This window comes from Apaloderma vittatum, unplaced genomic scaffold (assembly GCF_000703405.1).
Source record: "Apaloderma vittatum isolate BGI_N311 unplaced genomic scaffold, ASM70340v1 scaffold24440, whole genome shotgun sequence".
In the NCBI taxonomy this organism is placed as follows: Eukaryota; Metazoa; Chordata; class Aves; order Trogoniformes; family Trogonidae; genus Apaloderma; species Apaloderma vittatum.
Genome location: NW_009696667.1, coordinates 887 through 26,696, shown reverse-complemented (window position 1 = coordinate 26,696; position 25,810 = coordinate 887). Strand labels below are relative to the sequence as shown.

Here is a 25,810-nt window from a genome sequence, read left to right as displayed (position 1 = left end):
TTCCAAACTTTTGTGCTGGGAGAGCAACTGACTGCTTGGAAGTCGAGAGGATATAAAAGCCAAACTCTTGTGCTGGCAGGGGGCAGAAGAGAGGATGAAGCCTGTAGAACTAATGAGGTTAGGAGACAATTAAGAAAGGTTGTACTTTTTCCTTTGTGACAGTGACAAGTGGGGTTTGTATTTAGGGTCTCCTCCTGACTCCGGACAGGCTGAAGAAACTACGTGCTTATCGCTTCAGACAGTGTGTGCCTCTCATCTTGGGACAGCCACCAGGCACACTCTCAGCTACTCGTTACATCTGAAAAACCCTCTTGGTCTTTACAAACTCTACTACACCTTTTCTCACAATTAACCAAGAACTCATTTCATGGCAATGACCCCCAATATAGTAACATTTCAGTTTACCTTCCCTTGTTGCAGCCCACTCTGTTCCGTGGAGCCGCGCATACAGGCACCTGCTCAGAGTGTTTCTGCTGAGATACAACCAGGTACATTCATGCAGCCAGGAGAGATGGCACCTGTAACCTGACTGCAGTCCCTCACCAAAATCCTAGGGAGCTGAGATTTGTACATGAAACTCCTTCTGTACTGTGTTTTCAGATCATTTTCAGTTGTTGCCTTATTTTTCTTCCCTTTCCCCTACCATGTGCAGGCCCCAAGCCCCAGGGCTGTACTCACTTGGGCACTGGCCACACCCACCTGGGAACAGATACCTGGAAAGTTGCCGTCTTCTTCTTCCACTTCAGGCACAGGCTTGGGGAGTGAAGAGAAGCAGCTGCAGTGAGCAGGTAGGGTACTTTTCTTGCAATATAGTGCCATTAATTAGCAAAGTTACTTACAACAGATGGGTCGTTACAGGACTTCCGTGTGCCTGGCAGCTGTTTGCAGCAGTGCTAAACATGACAGCAGCTGTTACCTTCTGGGGCTGTAGCTGAATGCAGCCTCTGATGAGCAGAGCAAGCACAAGGTCCAGGGCTGATCATACTAACAACTAATGCAGTGGTTCCTTACAAGTCTAGCAAATAATCATAGAAAAAAATAGGCTGTAAGGGGCCTCAGGAGGTCTCTGTTTCAACCCTCTCCTGAGGAGGAAAAGCCTTAACCCTCAGGGAAAAGAAAAAATAAAAAAAAATCTTATGTCTCACCAGAATTACCCTTTTTCCAATTTGGGCGCATTGCCTCTTGTCCTTCAGGAGAGGGCTGGGTCCATCTGCTCCATCCCACCTGTGCCTACAGCATGGAGGTCACAGACACCAGCCTGAGGCCTCACACTGCTGCCAGCGCGTACACGCTGCAGCCCAGGACAGCCCAGCAGAGCAACAGAGTAGGTTAGTCCAGGATCGGCAAAGCCTGAGTTCTGGTGCACCAAAGTCCCAGCTCCGGACTTTTCTGTGAGTCTCTGGTGCAGGAAGTCAAGTCAGACTCCAAGGGCGGATGCAGGGCTGGACTTGGACTCCACAGGGGTCTGACTTCTCCGCAGAGAGATGCTGCTGCGGCTCTGCCCAGGTGAGCCACCTCCAGGGCCTATGCAGTGAAGGAGCCAAGGGAGCACCTGACCTTCAGCAATGAGTAACAGCTCGCCCGTGGCAGCTGTTGCAGGTTGTGTTGATTATTAACCCACTGAAAAGGGTTTATAGAGATGAACTGCTAAGACCTCAAATTAGATGAGATACGTACTATAATTTATTGATGGTCATTAGCAAAATCAAAATGAAAAGAAATATTGCAAAATAGATCTCCACTTAAACTGAGCATTTATGTTCCAGCATGGCCAAGCCTCTCCTTACACTCACAGTGGGATATTAGCGTGTTTCTTCCAAGGACTGGACTGTGTTTTATTAGCCAGCACATCTAGGTCATGGCAGATGCGCACACGCGTGGTCGAAGGTTCGATGATATCATCAACAAACCCTGTAAAACAAACAAACCCCTGACCATCCATGAATTGCCTCTCAGCCTTCTATATCTAGGTTGTAACGTAAATTAGCAAAATCAAAACAGTTTATGCAATAAGCAGTTCACAAGTTTCAAATTGACTTACGAACGTAATTTAAAATAGCCTGGAAAGGGAATATACCCATGTCACTACTTTTTTTACATTAGAAACATTTCTTTTTAACTTTTGCAAAAGTTAGCAAGCCAAAAAAATGTTGAGAGGGCTTCGCTCACTGAGTACTGCACCTGTCACTGTAAAGTTTTAGACAGACCATCTTTTGCCATCTGCTACTATTGGTCTGATTTAAAGGTTCAGAAGTGCTGATTAGAAGAGACATCCCTCAACTTTGCACATGCAGGAGTCAGGGGTGTTTTATTCTGCTTCAAACAGCAATAAATAGTCTACTGCAAAACCAGAGGGCACAGTACGACAAACTGGTTGTGGCGGGAAACACCTTGGCTAAGTCTTCCCAGCTCTGTGGCACTACCAACAGGAGGTAAACAAAGTCCCAAGGCAATCAGCAGAGCAGGCCCGTGTGACTGGAAACAGAGCGAGCTGACTCCAGAGTCTACAGAGCTGCTTTCTGGAGCAGTTGATGCTTCAAAGCCAGAAGTAAGGACAGCTGAAAATCTGCTCCAGAAGGTCCTGGGGAACATCACTGAACTGACTCTGATCCTTCCTTAAGGCCACTGGCCTGCATCTATGACTCTCAAACAGATTGGCAAAGCACCTGTACTTTGAAGGAAAAAGTTGAATTTTTAAGATGCTTTCTGATACTTACAAAATTGAAAATGTGCCTTTCAGTGCAGTCCCCACATCTCACCCACCTCTTTCCATCTGAAGGTGTGTTTTGTGTCTAAATGTCTTTCCATGTGCAAGCTATGGTTAAGCATCACCTTCCTGACTCAGATACAAAAGTCTTGCCTAAATAATATGCATCATTAGCAAAAAGTTTTCTCAATAGCTACAAAATTCATCTATGTGCAACGGCAAACTCAGACAGGGGACTCAACGTGTGAGATAACCGTACCTCTCATGGCAGCAGGAAAGGGGTTTGCAAACTTCTCCACATACTCTGCCTCTGCATCTGCCTCCTTTCCTCGGAAAATGATCTGGACAGCGCCCTATAGAGATGAAAACCAGGCCAGTGGCAGTACGTCAGCCCGTGCAGAGGAAAGCTCTCTGCTTCACCAGCCCCTTCCCCTCACCGCAGTTTACAAATGTCCATTCAGGTCAAGCTGCTTCAGAGAAAATACCCGCTGTCGTCATCTTGCTGGGCCACCTCTGTGCCACTGTAGAGGCACTGGTGGCTGCTGCACACCCGTGTGAGAATCAGCCTGGATTTACCTTCGCACCCATCACTGCCACCTCGGCAGTAGGCCACGCGTAATTTGCATCTCCCCTTAAATGCTTTGAGCTCATCACATCATAGGCACCGCCATAAGCCTGGAACAAAAACCAAGGGATTAGTGTGGCGTGACCTCACAGCAGCAATAACTGACATTCCTCTTGCAGCTTTTACTAAAAATGTGGCTAAATTTTACCTGAAGGAGAGCATGAGCGTCTCTATTTTGCTACAACAGTCTCCTAAGACCAGATGTCTCTTCAGCTAGAACCACAAGAGAGCTGGTAACCAAAACCATTCCTGATGGCAGACAGAGTGGAATCAGGGTATAGCTGGCACACCGGGTGTCAGCCTGCAAGGCCACAGGTGCGCACACCGCGGCCAGTCGGCGTCCTGCTGGAATCTCCTGGCTGAGGAGTGCAGTGCTTGGACACTGCAGTGCTCCACTCTGGCTCTGGAAGTGGTCCAGACAGCAGTGATCAACTGCTGAACTGAACTGCAGAGCAAACTGCAGTACAGTCCCTCTCAAGGCATTATGAAAGCTACAGCAAGGCTGCAGGGCTGGGAAGTGAAGGATGCAGAAGAATCAGAGAAGGCAAAAGGACAGAAAGAGGGAAAGGGTTTTTTTCCATGCTAAGTCAAAAAACCTGTCAGAAAAACAAGCTGGAGGGGCAGACGAGCAAGAAAAAAATCTAAGCCTTTTAGGACCTGGAAGGTCCTCAGAACTTAGGGCACCATGGCATCAGGTCCCTTATAGAATATGAGAAAGGAAGAAAATGAAGTAGCCTACTAGCAAAAGCATATGGACGAAGGGAAAGCATGCAAGCTTTAAATGTGCAGGCACAGCACAAGAAAGATACAGTCACCACTGGTTTTGGAAAAGGAGGCTGAAGTGGCAAGAGTAGAGAAAGAAGATTTGCTGTGTGCAGCCCGATGGCATGGGCTAAGTGAGAGAAGCAGGCTGACAGATGACAAACAGTTGACTGAAGGCATTCCAGGGAGAAAGCAAAGAGCAAAAACCTGATTTCAGTGGAGTGCAGAGACAAAAGGGATAAAAGAGCTGAGGTAATGGTCTGAGAATAGAAGAAATGGCCTCTTGTAACCTGACTTGAAGAGGTGTTACCAGATGGGCCAAACAGAGATGTGACAACGATAGAAAACACAAGTGGGACAGACAGACAAAGCTCTGCATAACTAAAATTGCTACTAGTGAAAATAGGAACTCTAAAATAACACCAGGAATGGTGCCAACTCACCTTTCTGGTGATGATAGTAATTTTAGGCACAGTTGCTTCTGCAAAGGCAAACAGTAGTTTTGCACCGTGACGTATGATTCCACCATACTCCTGAGCTGTACCTACAAACGCAAATCATTCCTTTCATTCCAGGGAATTCACAAAAACCCCGCAGGCAGTTTGGCAACTGTCCTCACCCATTATGGGCAGCAACAAGAGCCATGTTAATATCCAGGAGAAGGTAATATCCACGGAACATTCTACATAACGTGCTGAGCAACCCTACCAAAGGAAAAAAACCTTTCTCTCCAGAAGCAGCATATATTTGTACATAAGGTCACAGAACCGTAACACTCACCAGATGGCATCTTCCTAGGAACAAAATACGTCATTTTCAAGACTCCAAATGTGACCAGCAGCAAAAAACACAACCTAGATTCAATTTTCCAGAAACTCACCCTTCCAAAAGCCCTTTTCTCTAGACCATACTGAAAGGCAGCTTGGCTGCCAAACCAAAGACTTAGCCTGGTCTTCCTTCAGGCGTGCCTAAGGTATGGACCTTAAAAGACAGAGCGTGAATTCTTCAATCAGGATTCTCACACCAGATGCTTCTGGAGAACGGTCGCGTGCAGCAGCTACAAACGCAAGTCACCCCTGGGATAGGATGTCCCAAACACAGGCCTGGCTGACTTGACTGGACACAGCAATCCCATGCACTTTATTTCTGGGATTTCTGAATTTCAGACCACTGGATATATCTCTAGAATTATTTTCTGGTAGATTAGCCACCTACTGACTTTTGATTTCAGCACCTGAGATAACCTCTTGGAGAACTCTGAGATCTTTTTAATGCATGATTTTTTTTTTAAAATAAGACTGTAAGTAAAAATTCTTCTGTGAGATTATTATTTTTTTTAAAATAACTTAGTTGGTAGTCTGTTTGTTGGGTTGACTTTAATGCTTCCCCTGAAGTCTGACTCAAATATCTATTAATTTATGCTTGTACTTACTAATGTCTGTTCTCAACTGCAATTTCACTGTTGTCTGGCTTCCACCCAGAAGCTGGGGAGCACCCACAGGCCCCCTAATCCTGTCACAGCCTCAGTTTCCAATTCACACTTAGAACATGGTAGCCAGCTGCTTAAAGTGCTGCAAGTCTAAGATCATTCAGTTATTACTTGAACTATTTATACTGTCACCCATGGCCAAATAACATAAACTCTTTTCTGGCCATAGACTCAGTCCCAAACTTGTTCTAAGTATGTTTTATTTATCCAGCTACATGTTACAAAGGCCTTAAATGTTACCTCTCTGCACACTTATTAAATTGGGGGCTATTAAAATGGGGTCACTAATACTATGAGATGTTTTATCACAGATTTTTTTCTTCTTCCATACTAAACAGGGAGATGAGGTGACCACCACCCTCAGAATTTGTTACTTAATCTGAAATTTATCATGCTAAGGTACTGATCTTGCCAAACTCTTTTAAAATACAACAGTCTAGGATCAGTGTCAAGCCTCAGATCTCCTTACCTTTCTCTACTATTATCTATCTTCTATTTATCTGCTTTCAAAACAACATTCTATTATGCAATATTAAGTTACTACTTCCAATTAGATCTATGAAATAGCTTTGTTCTTGGATTCTGAGCAACTGTCCAAATCTGTATCCCTGTAGTGGTCCCTGAAGTGCAGTGAGCTGCTGCTTGGTCCCTGTCAGTCGAGCAGGGAGTGTCTACAGCAGGAGAGAGAGGAGAGCGGGCAAGAGGGAAGAGGAAAGTTCTCTTGACACTTCTGTATGGCCTCGCTGTTAAAACATGGCAAACATGTGGTATTAAAGTAACAACTGGAATGTTGACTAGTGACATTCTGGTGCTGTCATAGCTGTAGAGGCCTTGAGGTAAACCTTGGCTTGTACAAGTTTTAACCCTATAGTCAGTTGTATGGAAGGCTTGGCGTGTTTATCATCAGTGTAATATTTATATTCCTCTCACAACCTGTTTTCTAATAGATCTTTTTAACACTAGCGGCTCACACAGCCTGGCCTGTCTAATCTCAGACCTTTCTTTACTGATTTACCTAAAGCTTCTAAATCATGGCCATTTTTATCTGCAAAAGTCCTTGCAGCATGCACGAACTGAGGCCTTCAAGGATACATGGCAGGGGGCTGAGTCTAACTGAATCAATGACAGCAAAAATGATAATTTTTTTTCCACCTATAGCTTCATCCTTTCACATATTTGGGCACTAACTACAGCAGATGAAGCCGATGGATGGGGCAGACAGTTTCTGTTACTACAGCAAAGCTCAGATAGCACCATGGGCCTGTCTCAGCTCAGCAGCTCCAGTGCTGAGCAGATGTGGCTGGAACGCACCGTCAGGGTGCCCTCAGCGGCCACTCCTGGGGCTGCTTTGACCAGTGGCCTCCCTGCCCAGCAGAGAGCCAGCAGAGCTGCACTCACCTAACCCGGGTCAGGAACAGCGGGTGGGGCTGCTTCCCACCACCTCTCCCTTTGCAGGGCCTTCTGGTACCACACACTCCTGCACACAGGCATGGGACTAGAGCAGCGGCTAAGTACACAGCTGAGCTTCTGAAGAGACACGGAGTCTCATTATAATAAAGAAAACAGTGTAGCTTCCTTACCTTTGTGACCAGGGGAGCATCTGCAAAGCAATGCAGTTTTTTTTCACTTTCCTGCAATTTCTTGCATATTTCAGTATTCTTTCATGATGATCAATGCACTTAGAATACAGAATTGCTGTCCCAAAAAGTGGGATTTTAAAAACCTGGCTTATTTATGGCTGCTACATTAAACGTGTTCTCAAAGAGTTTTTATAATGGGGTTTTAACAAACACCAACAACACCCCGCACAGACCTGAAATATAAGGGCAAAGCATACCTGGCAAAAATCCAGGAACATCCACAAAAGTAATCAGTGGTATGTTGAAAGCATCACAGAAACGAACAAAGCGGGCTCCTTTCACAGAAGAATTTATGTCCAAGCACCCTAAAGTTAAGAGGAGTAAGATGTTAATGATTCCAATGACCTGCTCATGGCAGTAATTCAATGCAATGCCAAAATCACACCCTATTTTAGCTGTATTGTCTTTTTAAAACAAAAACATCAACAAAAGCTGAGCTGTAGATAAGTGGAGATAATCTGCCATGAAGTTCTGCTGGTTTAGAAAGAAGACTGAAGTACAAGCTGCATTTAACACATACTCATTTCGTTTTTCTGACCACTGTACATAGACTTTCTATCCCAAAAAACTGGCAGTTTAAATTAACTATATTCTTGTAATTTTAAAATTTTTTTTATAATTTTCTCTTTATTGCTATTTTTCAGATCAGTCATACTAAAAGGCTACAGAGTTCTCCATTTTTAAAATGGAGAAAAAAAAGCACAAAAAACCTCAAACATAACACTGCGTGGTCCACTACTATTTTGAGAAAGATCAGCATTTTTGGTAAACATGCTGCAAAGTGTTTCTGTTCTGTTTCTGTGCCATTTAGAATTATATCATATGCTATTATATTAAACCAAAACACATTTTGTATAAAAGCATCTATGTGAAACATTGAAAAAACTTTGTTAAAATTGAGACTATAAAAGCTAGGACTAGTACTATATTAAAACCTGCTGACTGTCTAGTATCTTGATAGTCATATCATATCTTGCGGAGATTACAAAAGAATCAAACTGAGTCATCTGATTTTCCCAAACAAAAAGGCACAAAAATTAAAACCAAGGAGCAACACAGAAAGTTCCACGTAGTGAAAATCACTCAGAAATTACCCAGTTAAGGAGAAAAAGCAAACTCCCTGACAGTTAAAAGGGGTGGTCTCAGCTATGGCTACGTGTTGTACCTTCACTTGAGGTCAAGAGCCCCACATGACATGAAATGCCTGAAAGGCATTTTAATACTTTGGAAGTTGCTACAACATTAATGCAGTTTCCATATTATTCTTAATCCAGTTAATTGCAGGCTGCTGCTAGTAAGTGGTCATCTTCTGCCCACCCTGCTGCTTCTGTGGGTGCTTGCCCGTCACAAGATCACCTTGTTGCTGCACTAAAGAAATTAACTGGTTTTCAATTACATTTCCAAAGTCACAGCTGCATTACAGTGAGAGCCAAGACACAGTGGTAGAAAAACAGTCAGAATGAGTGGAGGACCATACAAAACATAAACAGCTCATCTCACATCTCACAGCCTTAGAAAGCATGAAAAAAAAAAAAGACAAAACAGAGATGAGGCACAAACACTGCTGAGTTTCACGCTGAACTGGTACAGCCAACTCTAACCTGATGCTACTTTGGGCTGGTTGCCCACTATCCCAACCGTTCGTCCATTCATCCTGGCAAAGCCAACAACAATGTTCCTGGCATAGGCCGGCATGATCTCGAAGAATTCTCTCTCATCAACGATCTGCAAGGGGAGAGGCAGGCACAGCCCTTGTGAGGCCTGACGTGTAGGTACAGTTACATACACAGGCAAACACAAAATCAGTTATGTTAGCATCAGAACTTTAGAATTTGCACAACTGAAGTTTTCTTTAGTTTTCTTTGCAGCCTTCATTCCAGGAAGTCCGCAGTGCTGCACTTACTATCAAAACTGCCACTTACACATTCCATCAGAGACCAAGTTGATGACATTTCCTTTGTAGCGAGCTTGTAACAAAGCTCCGAATCAGATGCCAAGAACTTCTTTCTCACAACTTAGTTACTGTCAGGCTACATGTTTGAAGATCAATTTCCAGTGCTAAAAAGCAAACAGTACTTCATGGAACTCAGAAACTCTCTGTGACACATCTGACACACGTGCTATTTATTTGCAGGTTCAGAGCACTTTATCAGCAGAGGCCAACAGAGCAGCCTCTGCTGCATCCGCCTGCCCCAAAGCCCGCGGCAGCGTGCCCAGCAGAGAGCAGAGGAGCACACGCACTGCGACACACACACATCTGCCCGCAATCACGAATCCTTGGCAGCTGCACTTCTCGCTGGGGTTAAGTTCCAGCATGTGTGCTGCAAAGTGACATCCGCTGGTGTATAAAGTGGTATCAAAATTCACGTGTTCAAAAGAGATCATAATTATAAATGGAGCAGTAGCGACACCTATACATGGCTGCCTCGTGCTTTCTGCTAGAATTCCTTATTTTCAACGGCTTATGACAACTTTGCCTGTACAGGCTGCAGTTTGCCAGTCACTTCTGAGACTGAGGCAAATGAAAACTTGTGAAAAAAATAAGTATTATTAAAGTAGTTTTATTTCCTTAATACTTCTCAAAGTTTGTGGAAGGGTTGGGGTTTTTTTCCTAATTCACTAAAGAATTTCTTTTTAAATGCCACCTTCTAACTTGGAACAGTTAGGACTGAAATGCAGAATGGAAGAATCCAGAGATTAAAAAGATCTTGAGCTCGCTTTCTGCACTGAGTCTAAATGCAGCCACCTGCAAACTGAAACGTGTTAGCTGAATGAGCGTGTGAGGAGAGACGAATGAAATAGCAAAAGGGAGAAATTTGTACAGGTCCTACATACACAGCTGGACATCCCCCCTGCCCCCAACCTGTATGGGCTACTGTGGCACAGAGTCACTCCAGCTTCATCATCCACCCAGAACCCTGGTCACCTGCTCTTCAACATCTCAGTGATGGAAGCAGCAGCTGGGATTGTTAACATTCAAAATCTGGGCTCTCAGGGTGCTCTACAGGGGGCTGTAACAGTTTCAGATGATTGCCTATGCTGCTTTAATAAAACCTTCATTATTTGTACATTGCAATACTGACTTCCAGGTTTTTTAAAAAATAGTAAGATGTTTCTTTCTCTACCATCCTCCTGGGAGATCTGCCTCACTTACTGAAACTTTAACATTGCAGTTTCCAAATTTCTGAGTGCATGACTTGTAATTAAGAAAAATATTCTTGTGCTGTCCGTGTACATAGCTATCTCTTCAAGTAGAGAAGGGTAAATCTTTGAATGCACTTTATGCAGTTCATTACCTTTTATAAAAAAGTGTCAGAATTTGAGACAGGAACAACGAGGTGCAGAAAGGGAGTCAAGGGACAGAACTTGACAAAACTGAATTACAGCATCTTCCATCTGCGCGGTCATACACGCAGCAAAAAAAGATGTATCCTGAAACAAATCTTGGAATTCTTTTCATCTGCTGAAATCTTTTTTTCTGCAGTTTTTGTTGTCCCCTCATTCATCACTACTACATAAGTAAAAATAGTAACTTGTGAAGACTCAAAAAAAATTTTAAAAAGTCTATCTTCAGGGCCATTCTATTGTCTACTTTCAATTATTTACACAGAGAATTTCATATATTCACATTGATCTCAGCAATGCTCAGACTAGCAGACTTACAGCGTGTATGATATCCAGCATGTCGTAGGCTTTGGTAGATTCAGCTGGGACAATTGTGTCCAGCTCAGGAACCAAACGGTCACTGCAGAAAGTAAGTGAGCATGAGCAACAATATTTACAATCAGATGAACATTAATACCAGAAACTCTGGTAAACAATACTTCAGGGAAATTACTTTTCAAATACAGGGAACAGAAATGGGCCTCTTTGTCTCAGCCAGGTGTGCGGAACCCCGGGGCGGGGGGGAGGATGGATTCAGCCGTGGGGCAGAGGTTGGGGAGAACAAGTGTCAGGCGGCGGAAGCAGAAGAGCCTGCTCAGCCCACGGCTCTGGGCAGTACAGCTGGATGGGGAAAAAAGGGTTTATCCCAACAGCAGAGCGAGTTTCCCTGTCATATACCTCGATCTGCCGCACATCTACAAGTCTGACACTTTTCCTGCCCACGTTGTGCTCTTGTGATTTTGACTGCACTTAACCACAGGAAACAGAAGTACTTACTTCCCCTGTTGCCAAACAAGCAGAGATTCATAGGTTGGGAAAACACATTCACTCTCAGCTTCTTCAGTCTAATGACTGTGTTTAAAGAATCTTTACTGTTAACTCTGTGTTTGGTGCCGGGAAATAAGTACAGAAAGGTTTCCTATGGCTACAGGTATTCAAAAATCACAAGAGCACAATGTAGGCAAGAAAAGGATCAGACTTGTAAACACGATGCACTTCATGTGGAGCTTTACATTTAACAAAATTGCAGCCTCCTTCATTAAGGACTCCCAAGTGTGAGCATTCGCTGGCTGTTTGGATTCACCCTCAGCCCCAATGGCAGGGTGTCAGTTCTTATGAGTCACCACTGAGAAGGCTCAGGGAGTATTGTATGTGTGCTGTTCCATAAAAATAACTCATCTCTAGTGGTTGTAAATGGTGGTTCTGTGGAGTTCTTAATTAATTAGTACTTTAACAATGCCGTGATTTAGTGCATTTAAAACAAGACAACACAAGGCTCTAGACACCCAATTTCAAACTGAAGGAAGTGATCTGCAGTTTGTCAAAAGCAGGCAAAACCCGCTAACGCAAGCCCCAGGGCTGTCTCTGTGCTCCCTCACACACACAGGACTAGAGAGGCGCAACTCCTTGCCGAGAGGGTAAGAGATGTATCTATTAATAGAATAAAACTGACAGCAACACTTCAAGCATTTTTTCCACATGATTAAGATTACTGCATGCAGATATTTCCATAAAATGATATAATGAAACTTTACTCTGATGAAAGCAACCAATTCTAACACCCTAATCCCCAAACCGCTAAAGATTCTGTAACCTTTTCTTGTCCCTAGACACGAATGGGCTCTAAGTTTTGGCCATTACCCCAAAGGATAAGGAAAGTGGAAAAATTCAGTTATTGCTCCCACAAATATACAGTGCTGCAGCGTACTGAGGGAAATTATAACGGCATTAAAATGCATAACCACCATCAAAATTAAGAAATTACTCAGGATACCACAAGTTTGAAAATCTCCTTCAAATCATCACAGTTAAAGGACATCTGCAGCTTGCTGGTAGAGTCTCTGGACTTAAGAGATTGAGAACTGTGTTTCTTACAGATCCTACTTATCAGGAAGGAACTGCTGCTCATCATCAAAGCAGTCACCCACATCGATACTGCTTTGCATTCAATACAAAAGGGAAACTGCTCAGTCACCAAGAACTGATAATGACCTCCTCCAGAAACCTGTATTCTTACTTCAGGCTTTAGAGGAAACAAAATTTTTTTACAGCCCAGGACACACAAAGGTGTAATCACACCATACAATACACCAGGTGCAATGAACTAGACACCTTCAAAGGTAAAGGACATATTCACCATTAGTCAACTTGGTACTATAAGGAACCTTCTACCTCTTTCGAACCCAGGCCACTGACATCAAAAACTCCAAGCGACAGAAGTTTGAGCAACCAAGAGTGACATTTTTCAACACCACAAAGAACCTACCTACCTAGACGAAAAAAATCCACAACAGAAAAAAAACCCCACAGCAGCTTCTGGACTTAACAATGAAGACAAAGGTATGTTACACTGAATCTGCATTATTTGTGGCTTTTTTTTTGGTGGCATGAAAATGATGCAATAAGAAAGAAATTAGTCTAGAGGAATGGGCTTTGACTGGAGCAGCAGTAAGGATCAAAAACATCAATTCAGAGCAAAAGGAGTCTATTAAAATGTCAGGATTTCCAGATGAAATAATACCAATGTAAGCATTAAGACTACAAATGGGAGAAATTATAAAAGCTACTAAATTGATGTTCATAGCACAAATCGCATTTATTAAGCTGTGCTCCTCTACTAATGTATACGGTGCCACATAAAAGATTGTCCCCATTAAGAAAATAAACAACTGATCTCTTATATATTAGTAGCTACAACATAACTGATGGCTTCTCACAGGAACATAAACTGCCTATTATAAGATACATTGATTTAAAAATGGACTGTTGTTTCTATAATGAAAATACCACATTCGGGTCTATAGAGGGTTATTATCCCAGTACAATTTGCTGAATGCTTAGAAAGAACATAACCTCAGAGATAATCCCCTGAATTTACCGAAGAATAGAAGAGATTTGCTGTGGTTTGTCACTATCAAACCAGAAAGATCTTTCAGTTTAATAAACTCCTAATAATCAACATCTTTGAAAAAATTAGGACCAGTAAATTACTCACCTGTCTGACCATTCTCTAAAAGCAACTAGCAATTTTATTTCCCTAACAGCGAACAATAGAATTCAGGGACTTAACCAGTGATATATAAAACAAGTTCAAAAAAACCTCCCCAAGCAAACTGTTTCAAAGAACAGTGAAACATGAGGAGAAAATAACCTTCCCAACTCGCATGTTCAAATCTTCATGCGTGTAAGAACCACAAGGCATAGATCACACACATCTGCAGAAGTGAAAGGAACAGATTCAGTGCAGCTCCCCTTCAGGAGAGGTCGATCACCTCTTCGGGTTTCCATACAGATGGGGCTGAGTGGGGGATGCAACTGGATCTTGGGTCAAAATGCTTTTACTCCATCAAAAACTTCTCTCTTCAACACTACCAGCGAGGCTGTTGACTCAAACAGTCCCACGCTGTCTCTCTGTCTGTCCCTCTAGCTCTTGGACAAATTCTCTGATAAAGTCCAGACGGCTGCCGTTTTTCCCCTCTTGAAATCACTCAAGTCCTTCCTTTGTTATGTTGCCAATTACATGCTGAGCCTCATACAGGAAACTTTCTGCCTCCTTGTTGCTTCCCCACCTCTAACCTTGACAAACAGAACTCACCCATAACTGACAAAGCTGGGCAAGTTCTCCCCACTTTGGTCACTGTGTTACTTTCTGCATCGCTTGCTTGTCGCAAAGGACTGCAAGAGTCCATCTGCACAGACGTTACTTTTCCCCATATTCTGTACACAGCCTGCACAACACAGCCCTCAGAAAATAAAAATTAAATAAAATAGCGAGCCTGTATGTATGCACCCATGCAGTTGAAACGCTTCCTGTGTTGCCAGGCACAGAACACTCATCTCCCTACACTCCTTGAGCCAGAGGAGCCACGGAATTCGGTGAGACCACAGATCTCAGCCAGTCTCCTCTTACCTGGGATCGTGGCATTCACAGACTGGAGCTGGATCACGGTTGCTAAGAGGTAAATAATTAAAGAACTCTCGGAGATTAAGTAAAGCATCTATGTCGTTCTCAAAGGCTCTGTGTGCAACTCCTGGAAAGAAACAGGTAAGCAATTATTGACGTTATTTTGCAAGGTTTCATTTTCAAGTATGTACCAAGACACAAAGAAGTAACAGCAGTAAACTTGAGCAATTAACAAGTCTCTAAAAATATCTAGAAAACGTGTGGTTGTATCAGACTTCCTCCTTAACAGGTCAGGATTGCTGAGCTCGTTTAAAATAATGTAAACTGGTTTATCAGCTGTAAGAGACCTATCTGGATCCCTGCCCTCTGGAATTCAGTCCAGGTTACTGTGCTGCACTCCATCTTTGGACCACAAGCTCTTTTATAAAGGCTGGATCTGAGCAGTGTTTATGTGTGTGGTTTTGGTTCACCATCAGTTCACACAGAATTTGGGATCCCACAGCCATTCTGAGCCTCAAGAAGATTCATGAGTCACCAAGTTTTTCCCAGAGGTGAAGAAAAAGCGCTTCATCTCACACTGCCACTTGGTTTACAGTTAAGAAGTTCAATCAATCATGTTAGCAAGCAGAAAAGGGATTTTCAAGAATCCATCAACCCATGCAAATTTCTGGACAAAACCCAAAAAATACTCACACCACCCCAGTTTGCTTTGCTAAGCCCTGCTCTCTGACAATCTTCCCACTTCTAGAGTCTGTTGTGGATTTGCTAGATTCTCTTCCAAATCCCAGAACTCTCCCACACTCCCACTTTCCCTGTTTTGTTCTCCATTACTAAAAAGGACTGGCAGGAGAGCCCTACACAAGAGCAAGATCCTGTGCTCAAGTAGAGTTTTATCACTTAGGCTGGAGTGACACGAGTACAAAAACCTGCATTAGACAATGAGCTGTTCAGCCAGAACAACTACATCATTTACTTTAAAGAACAACCACTATGTGAAGTAAACTCCGAGGCTCTCACCAGATACCACCGTGTGCGTCTTCGCACCCCCAAGCTGCTCTTGGGTGACATCTTCATTGGTAACAGACTTAACTACATCTGGCCCAGTGATGAATAAGTAGGATGTGTCCTGGGGGAGGGAAAAAAAGCAAAAAACCACACAGTAAATGTTAGACTCAAGCTGCAAAAGCACCTAAGGAAAAGCCACTGCCTCTAAAGAATGTCCCCAAAATAAAAAGCAGTAGAACATACGGAAAAACTTCTTAAAAATCCTTATTGCATTCTATTAAAAAAACACTGAAAATCCAGTTATCCGCAAGTTATTCAGGAAAGTTTTTCGTCACTTTTCATGAAAAATAAGCTTAATACAAAGTAAACCATCTCCAAAAAAGAACCCTTCATGCTTCTCTCTGATCAATGTCACCAGCAGCAGGTCAGGATATACTCCACCCTTACCTTCACCATGAATGTGAAATCAGTTAAAGCAGGTGAATACACAGCTCCACCTGCACAGGGACCCATAATGAGGGAGATCTGCGGAACTACCCCGGAACACAGAACATTTCTCTGCAATAGGAAAAAAAAAAGACAAGAACATCGAGTTTTACCAAAAAAGTGCATCTTTAAGTGTGCACAGACTCTGGAAGAATTCACAGTCACAAAAAGGAGAAGGTAGCTTGCTTTATTTACTGGGAGACAAAATAACTGGATAGAACATCTTGAACCAAAATAACTACGTTGCTTCTGTTTTGCTTCTTTTGTTCCCATATTTTTTTTTTCATATACCATGCCATCAATGCAAAGGAAGATGGAACGTGTGACCTCAACAGATGCTGCAGGGGTGAAACTTCACTGGGGCTGGAGTGGTGAGAAGTGTACAAACCCGAAACTTGAACATAGACAGGTAACGCTATCGCTCAGAGGTGAAAGGAAGCTTTACTGACCAAATGCAGCAAAGATTCTTTTAAAATTAGATTCCTGCACTGGCCTGAGTTTTACACAGTGGTGAATTACTGCTGTCCACCAGCCTGTTGTCCACAAAAATGTCTGCACTGCTCATTGCTCAACTGGATTACAACGGACTGTTGTAACTGTTCAACTGCATCATCCCAGACTGCACTAATCCAAAAGACTGTTGGCAGCTCTTGTCCTCCCACCTGTTTGCATTCCTACTGGAAATGCAACCACGTCTGTGCTCTCTGTGCACTTCCTTGAAAGCAACGTGTTTTGGTAAGGCATATAAAATAATGTCATTTTGGTGAAAAAAAAGATCAGTTGTGCATCTGGAGGAAAACTCCTTGCATTAGCCACAAAAATACTGTAGAAACACAAACCTTTCACCAGTCCAATCAGTACTGGACATCCCCAAATGGTTCGCACTGTACTGCATACTGTTCTTGGAACTGAAACCTCTGACTTGCATCTTTTTTTTCCACTTTTTTTTCCTTTTTTTTTCCCCCCACTGACCTACCATCTTAACAGAACAGGCATTTGGTGCTTCTGATCTAAGTTTCTGAAGTTTTCTTCAAGTGCATAGTGTGTGATTTACTTTAAATCCCTCTTTCTGCAGTGGGAACCTTTCACCTTTTATCAGCCCCATTGAAAAAAAAAAAATCTGTGAGAGATTCTTAACGTGTCTGTATTTCGGAGGAGACACAGGGACGGCTGGTGGTGGATCACAGCCACCAATCAGCTAACAAAACACTGAACCACAGCATGCCCACCTGTCTCAAACAGATGAACACTCAAGAGAAATTACATCCCAACACAGGCAAACTACACCTTAGTGTAAATCAGAAAGCTAAGTAGTTGTTTGGGGTTTTCTTCCAATTAAGTAAATTGCCTATTCTTTCATTCTCATGACAAAGCTCACGATATAGTGCAGCTCCGACAAAGCTCTTCTTCAGTTCACAGTGTTTTGCAAGGTTCAGCGTTATCCCTGTTTAACACGTGGGTAAATGGAACTCAGCAGTACAGTAATCTGTCCAAAGCCAAGAAGAGAATCAAGGCAACAGCCCACGTCTCTCAATCTGCTTTAGCCACCAGGTAACACTGGCTGAAATAGGATGATGATGATAACCTAAAAGTTTGCTTACTTAAGTAAAGAAAGACTTAGTCCATCCTTGTGGATGCCAAGCTTCCTGGGCATCCAGCAGCCTACTTACCAAAAATATGTCTGCATAGCCCGCCAAGGACTCCACTCCCTCCTGGATACGGGCTCCTCCAGAGTCATTCAGCCCAATCACGGGTGCTCCAACCATGGCAGCTTGATCCATGATCTAGTGATGAATACAAACTCCTCATTATTGACCTAGCTAAGCTAAAACCCGAAAGGAACCAACCCCAAAATGTACATCCCCTAAAAAAAATAATTAAAAATCCCCGTGTCAGAATGTGAACTGTCTACGTAGCACTCAGCTTCTCCTTTATTTGTATTAACTAGCAGTGTCACTAACTGCATGGTGAAGGATCGTGTTTTGACTCATTCAGACTCAAGGCTAAGAGATACACATTTAATCCCTCTCATGACCTCTAACAGTGATTTGCCTTACTACCTGTGTATCTCTACACTCACCCTGCATTATCCAAACCCTGTGACACAATCAGAGGAGCTGGGATCAGAGAGGTCCCTCTGTTTGTAAGAGGTCTCAGCTGCACCTTAAACATTCCCTTAGAGATGCCTAATCTGATTTTAGAAGTTTATTGCAGTGGTGATTGTGTAATCTCCCTAAGTAGTATATTCTAATGCTTGATTATCCTTCTTATAAGTTCTTTGAGAAGACTAAACTAAATCTTTCCTCCGGAAATTTAGAAACATGACTTCTTTCTTGATATACACGAGTCAGGGAGAGCAATTAACTACTTTGCCTCCACCTTCGTAATTATTCAAGTACCTGAAATCTTCCTTCAATCTTCATATTTCCCTTCACATTTCTAGAGGAAGCACCATCAACACAGTCACACTGTTCCTCCCACATCCTATTTGCTAGATCACTGATCATTGCGGTCACCTGCCTCAAGATCATACACAAAACAGAGCCTTAAGTGGGAGGACTGAGTTCCTCACATGGAACATTCCTGCTTATTAGGTCCAGTAAAATGTTTACCATTTTCATAACACTACAGCACTGCATATTATGGTTAAGATCTGCTTTAACATTAATACATGCTTTAGCTCCTAAATTTTCTATAAAACTACACATTGTCAGACAATCACCATTTTTATTCGTTTTTCCCTGTCTGGTATCAGCCCTTTCAATCATTGTTATAAAACTGCATCGTATTTCAGACAATCTTTAACTTACTAAGATTTTTAAAGCTCCAGTCTTGTCTTTCAGAGCGCCTGCAGCACCAGCCTTGAATTTTATATTGCCTAGAACTACAGTAACCATACTCGGTCCCATTTAAATCACTAATAGCTTAGCGGTACCAAAATCCCAGCCTGAACATGAATCAGTGACAAGTATCTCTGTACAGTTCTACAGTGGCTTTGTTCCTACTTGCAGTCACTCAGCGTAAAACAGGGTTCCTCAGGCTTTGCACCTCAATGTCCATTTAAAAGTTGAAATATTGCAGTGGCAGACACACAGCATGTCTTTACAATTCAAATATAATCTCACATTTAAAAAGCAGCTGTGTGGATTAGACAGAGGCTCTGTGAACCACAAGTGGTCTCGTCTGATTACGTGAACGTTACACAAGGTATTTGCAAATGCCTTATTAAAAGTGAGTTGAGCTGACATTTATTGCTTCTTCCTAGCAGGCCTGTTACCCTGTTAGGGACAGTGAAACAAGTCCACTGACACATTTTGCTGTTTTCCAGGGACTTATATGTGGGTTAATTATTTATTTCAAGGCTTTTCAAGATACTCAAAATCCTCCTAACATACACATTAATATGCACATTCAGACTAACGAAAATATGTTCACGTATTTGAGAGCAGACTTTTTTTTTTTCTGCCATGCCAGTATTTGTGGGGAACATTTCAGGATTTATTCTCAAAACCACTTTTCTTGATCTCAAGGACTCAACAACTGTCTTGAAACATGACATCGTGGATGCATATATGCATATAGGCTTTAAAGTGTTCCCCACCGCAAGCAGACACCTGCTACTCTCAGAAGAGCCCCTCTAGGTCTGCTGCTTCAGGGAAACCATTACAAGCATTTCACGTGGTCTGAAAGACCACAAAGCTCTTCTGCAGAAGTAACCGTCAAGCCCAGATCCACCTAGCTTGGAGCTCTGCTACATGATGCAAAATACTGCTACCTGCCTCTCTGCAACTCCGGGAAAAATTCCCCAACAGGAAACAATTACCACCAAAGGGGCAGATCTCCAGTAAAGCCCATCTGAGAGCAAATTCAATTCCATGTTCCGTGACATTTTATAGCCCTTATGGCACCAACAAGGTTTGCAGGAGCCAAGACTGCCTCTCATAGAACAGATTTCTGTTTCCCAGAATTCAGTCCGACAAGTACTAAGAGAAGCAAGACACCACAACACCCAGCCAGTGGTTTTTGCGCTCTCCACCGCCCAGGCTGCATCCTCAAATACTCTGAGCCCCAAAGCAATTGATGCATCTAGAGCATTCAAGCTTTGGAGCCTACCAGTGACACTGATATGACCCGAGAATAGCACCACTGAAGAAGGACTTGCATTTTTCTCTGGTTCTGCTACCAGAGCTCTCCTCGCTTCTTTAGAAAGAAGAGATCAAAAAACAGCTGAAAGCATCCCAAGGTTCCAGTACCATTATGTCTCTCCCCAACACTGAGACGCTGCAAAGCTCCAGTGTGAAAGGGTAATATCAAGTCTTTCCCAGTATCAAAACTTGATAATTACCCTCCACCCCAAAAGTGTTTGTGTTTTCAAGTTTTATATCTCCTCACTGCTGAGGAGTCTATGCCAAAAAGCAGTTATTTCCATCAGGAGAAAAGGCCTTGAGAACCAAAAAACTTGTTTCTGATTCCATAGCAAGAAAATTCAGGAAGTTTTTGCCAGCCCACACCACTGAGCATGAAACAATTCTTGTCCTCCCCACTTCTGGGATTCAAACGTCAGCTTTTCCAGTGACACAAGCAGACAAATGAGAATAAATAGCCACAAGTGCCTGATAACAGAAGCTCTGAGTATCAAGGTGACCTCCAAGCTGTAAAACTGTTTAGCTTCAGATTGTTTACTTGGTACATTTGCTTTTTATAAATGTTACACACTTCCCCATAGTACTGTTTATAGGAAAAAGCTCCTCCCAAGTCACTTCACATGTCTCCCGTAGACAATGGCTAGTTAATTTATATTTGTCCTTTGCAAGTCTCTCTTGTCTTTTGCAGCACAGTAGAAAAGGCAACTTAGTTTAAACAAACTGTGCATTACTTGGAAAAGCTCTCTTATGCATGAAAAGCTTCCAAAGGGTAACTCTGCTCACCCGTGCTTTCACATCTTAACTGACATGAGGAGACAGGCAGTTTTGGGTTGCCATGACATACATCAGAGTCCACTAAAGTCAGTCACAAAACATTTTCTCCAAAGTCACAGCACAACAGATTGAAAAAAGGATGCTGGCAATTCTTGGTTTATTTTCTCCTGTGAAATATTACCTTGCAGATCTTCTGCGCATGAGCTCCAGATAAACTACCTCCAAATACAGTAAAATCCTGGGGGGAAAACAAATGCTTAGATTAGGGAACAAATCATTTCAGTAAAATATTGTAGAATGTTGCAAGTAAACAGCACAATCCTCCAATGCTCTGTGTTTGGTACGCTGCTCCAAAACAACCCGCCTCCCTTAGTGCAGCTTGCAGATCAACCCTGTTCAATCCAAGCTTCCGTAAAAGGAAAAAGATCTTTTATTTGCCAGTGGATTCAATGTTAAAAATACAAACTTACTATGTGTCAATTGCTTTTGCTTTTTTAAACCTTCACGAAACACTCTCTCTACAAAAGTACATTCCTCTTTCATCAACATTATCAATACTGAAGCAATTGGGAGAAACTTCACCTGTGAGGAGGGTCCCACTGCCCTCAAACATGCAGAAATAAGAAACTGAAAATGTGCCATGGTTCTACATTGATGAGTTACGCTCCAAGATTTAATTATTCTTTCATGGGTGCTGTAGGGGTTACGTCATCCAAAACTGACTATTGGTGCTACCTTAGGCCTGAACAGTAAGATTTTTAACAAGCAACACAAGGCCCTAGGACTGACCCAGAAGAAAAAGGGGATATTGACACCTGCTGGCACCCACAGAGCCCAGAGCCAGCTTCTGGTGCATTTCTCTGGTCCATTCCCACAGAGCTGCGGAACAGAGTACAATACAACCATAACTAGCAGTTGGACCAAAAAGGAAGAAACATCACAGGTGGAAGCTCAATTTGGAGGGAAAAAAGGTCTTTAAATAAAAATATTAAACCAAAACAGAAATGTATCAAGAAGGGGGCATGTTTAAATTGTTCTATTATTTTATTTTATTTTATTAAACTGCCCTCTACTTGTTCTCTACAACAAGTCCTCTTACTGTTCTTCTAAAATTAAGCTCTGTGTTCAGCTCCTATCTTACGTTCAAGGCCACATAATACTGTCTTTCCTTGGAAGAGCTACATATCCAAGACAAAAAAGGCGGGGTGTGCGACTTGCTCCAAGGTCACACAGCAACAATCATTTTGGCCATGATGGCAAATTGAACAAAGGCTACTTTGTGGCCCAGAATAGAGAAGCAGTCACCAATGACCTGAAAGAAAACCTTTATTTCAGAGTCTTAAGACTAGCAAAGATAAATCTCTACCTATGGTGTTTCCTTTAAAATATTTTTATACTAATATAAAAGCATATTTTAACAAAAAAACCTGTATTTTATCTATGTATTTATATGCTACCTATCACAATCTCTTCAACAATCAGAGTTTGAATTTAAGAAACAATTCAAGGTTGCTCAAGTGCCCTGTCATGCCCACTGACTGCAATTCCAGTTGACATCTCCAGTTTCAAGCTCCATTCTGCAGCTTGAAATCCAGGAGATCGTTCTCAGAACTCGCAAAACTCTGCACTGACACTTGAAGATCTCCACACACCTGCAGGAGCTCACCCACACGCATCCAACTGCAGTGACAGCGACAAAGCTGGCAACTGTTTTAAGCACACAGTGCTCAGGGACTTCTCCATTAATTCATGTCTTATAAAAAATGTGTTTTGGGGGTACTCCTCCAGTCTCTCAGCATATCCGATGATATTACGCTGACGTAATAACAGTTTACTTTTTTCAAAACGCTCCCACTGGCTCTGCATTCTTCACTCCTTCCACCTCACTCTTGTCACACCCACATCTATCACCCAATAAATTTCGTCAAAATGCTTTTTTGCTTCTTGTTTGAAGGTGCCCTGCTTCCTCCCACAGGATGTTACATCTATCTTATGCTTATTGGTAGAAGCTAAACAAGTATGTTAGTACATGGTCACACTGAACTGTTGTGAATTTATTTCAAAGAATAAGTTCATGCTACTTAAAAAACAAGCAAAACCATACCTGACTGAAAACATAAGCCAGTCTCCCATTAATTCGTCCACGGCCAGTCACCACACTGTCTCCAGGATACTGCATCAAAAAAACCCAAAGAAATTCATTAAAAATAATAATTAAAAAAAAACAAAGTAGCAATGATGTTCACTAAAAAAATCACAAACCTATACTGAGTACTAAGTCAAAGCAAAGACTGATTCTCCAAGAAGACTGGTGTTTCATGTTTGCAGTGGGGGCTCCACAGAGATTTCCCCCAGCCCTGGAAAGGAAAACTAGAGGTAACATCACATGTTAGTTGTGTGATAGTGTAAAAAACCAGCAATTTTTGCAGATCTCCTTCAAATTTCAGCACATCTGGAGTTAAAGTAAATCATGGCCTTAGAGATAGCAGGTACCTTGTACTAGGACCACTTGGTATTTCTTAAAGAATGGACACAACACACAAACCTTTATTGAGGTGCTGATACAGGGGAAAAAACAACCCCTGAAAGGTCAAAACATATAATTACAGTCATCTCAAATACTTCAACTTGACCTGCCCCATTTTTCACCCTGTAAATAAGGGAAGAAGAAAGAGCTGGAAGAGGAAATGGAGTCTGTGAATCTGCTTATCTCTGTTGTCTCACTTCTTAGTAGAGGAAATGTATAGAAGTCTTCCAAGACAACAGTAGAGAAGGAAATTTACTGGGCTGTCATAAAGGAATTCCAGACATTTAAATGTTTTTTGCTGTTTGGTATTAAAAGAAAAAAAAGCATACTGTGCAAGGCCCAGTCTGAGGGCCATTTCTGCTCAAGGTGATCTGCTCTCAGGAAAGCCATAGTGGTCTGGGGACTTTTCCCAGGCTGCGCAGACAGCACTGCCCTTGGCACACACAACAGCAGGAAACACACCTGTAGTGCCAGCAACTGTCTCACGCAGATGGCTCCCACAGGCCCAGGCAGCTCGGAGAGTGGCCTAGATGCGAGTGCAAGTCTCACCCTACGTTCAGGAAGTTTCAGGAACTCAAGAGAAATTTATGCTGAACTACTATTCCAGCTCACTGGCCACAGTTAGGTCATCTATTACGAAACTGTGCTCTGTAAACACAATCTGCAGCTCACTGAAAGGTGAATTCTGAAGGACGAGGCAAAAATTAACCCTCTTGTCACTCTCCAGACTTTGCTGCTCCTCCTATCTTCAGAAACAGCAATTTGTTACTAGCCATGTGGGACGCAGCCCCACGGAGTATGACGAGAGGCCACAGAGGGGTTACTTCAGTTTGCTATGGATCAGGGTAAAAACTTCCGTAGAGAAGAGGAAATGTTTGCTCCCAAACTCATCAAGAGGAAAGAAGGTCTAGCATGACATCCTTCCCAGAATCAAGTCCCATCAGTCCCATGGCTACTAAAATGAAAACAAATCCTTCACCTTTGTTGGGTCCCAATGGCCCAGGTGCTCACAGTGGAAACCTGATGATCTCCCTCACCCATAGGATGCAACCCTGCAACCCGAAGGACTGAAGACCGATGAACTGGTTTAATAACCACATAAGCAGGAGCTGTAGTCCCTGCATGCAGCACGGAGCAGCGGCAGGCACGGAGCAGCTTCTCGCCACACCCCAAACCAGAATACTCCACAGGCAACAGGGCCTTTTGCTACAGAGGATTCACATTGAACAGGCCCACCTGCACTAGCCACCTACGCATCCCAGCATGTTTGTGGATCCTTTCTGTATTAAATGGCAATAAAATACTTCTCCCACGTAGTAATTCATCAGGCATCAATGTCATGGTGAGAGACCTTGGGAAGCCACAGACTTTTCCTCTACGTGATGAACCTTATGCACCATGTTGGTTTCAGATACACGCCTGTATATCTGAAAACTGCATAAACAAACGGACTGCAACCTGCTAACAGACCAGTAGGAATGCTTGAATTTCCAAACACATCAGATTTTCAGGGCCTAAAGGATTTTATGACTAGTTTGGCAGGCATAAATATGGACCTGAGTTATTTCATCCTATAAACTCCAATGTTACTTGTAGGGAGGCAGAAGTATCTACCTGTATCTGGCCTTCATATCTGACTTTATTTGCCAAGTTGTAACTACAAAGCTCTGCAGCCTCCTCTGTTATTTAAAATACAAATCTAAGACAATGTACGGGGAAGTATCTGAACCAAACAGGTGACTTTATAACAAAGGTATGGAGTTCAGACAATGGAAAAGTAAACCATATAAGCTGTTACGTGGAAAAAAAGAATAATTAAAGGAAATTTTCCAGACAAAACAAAACAAAACCAATAAAAAACGTATTACATATGAACAGAAGACCCTATTTTCGACAAGATGGCTGACCAAACAGCAGAGAACAAAGAAACAAGAGTTATATGAAAAAAAAACTACCTTATTCTTACTAGAGTCCATCCCAAAGTCAGAACATCTGTGTTCCACAAACATGTCATATTCATCGAAACTGTCGGGGTCCAAGAGCAGAAGAATTCGTTCCCTTGCTGTCAGCTTCCCCTGAAACAGAGCAAGCAACAATTAATTCAGCCTTCAGGTGGTTCTGGCTCTGCGAACTGACCACCAGCAGATGTACTTTAAGCAAACACGGCTCACTTGAGCTGCTGCATTTGGACCATTAAGCAACTGCGTGCCCCCAAAGCTCAAAATAGCCCATATAGTGATTATCCTCCTTAAAAACAAACATAACGCAAGCCAGACTTTGAAAAGAAGGCTGACTCTTGGAGCAGCGTACTGCAAAATAAAGGAAACGATCTCAGAGGCTTTTCAACAAGATATAATAGCAT

General features: G+C 42.6%; 1 protein-coding gene across 1 annotated transcript; it reads right to left on the bottom strand.

Moving 5' to 3' along the window:
• Positions 1-1,677: 1,677 nt before the first annotated feature.
• PCCB (propionyl CoA carboxylase, beta polypeptide) lies at positions 1,678-25,517 on the bottom strand. The gene is made up of 14 exons (XM_009875889.1): positions 25,404-25,517; positions 23,026-23,094; positions 21,103-21,159; positions 17,673-17,786; positions 15,964-16,074; positions 15,529-15,637; positions 14,518-14,638; positions 10,887-10,968; positions 8,825-8,948; positions 7,421-7,528; positions 4,538-4,638; positions 3,284-3,382; positions 2,967-3,060; positions 1,678-1,911 (listed from the first exon to the last, which is right to left on the bottom strand). Exons 1-14 carry the CDS (start codon positions 25,455-25,457, stop codon positions 1,790-1,792), a joined length of 1,365 nt encoding a protein of 454 aa, XP_009874191.1. The 5' UTR covers positions 25,458-25,517; the 3' UTR covers positions 1,678-1,789.
• Between the last annotated feature and the right edge of the window lie 293 nt (positions 25,518-25,810).

Coding starts and splice junctions, on each gene's coding strand:
- PCCB (XM_009875889.1), bottom strand. CDS start 25,457: ATGTTTGTGGAACACAGATGTTCTGACTTTGGGATGGACTCTAGTAAG. Junction 16,075..17,672: donor GCTATGCAGACATATTTTTG/GTAAGTAGGCTG, acceptor TTCCTATTGCAG/AGAAATGTTCTGTGTTCCGG. Junction 3,383..4,537: donor TTACTATCATCACCAGAAAG/GTGAGTTGGCAC, acceptor TTTTTGTTCCAG/GCTTATGGCGGTGCCTATGA.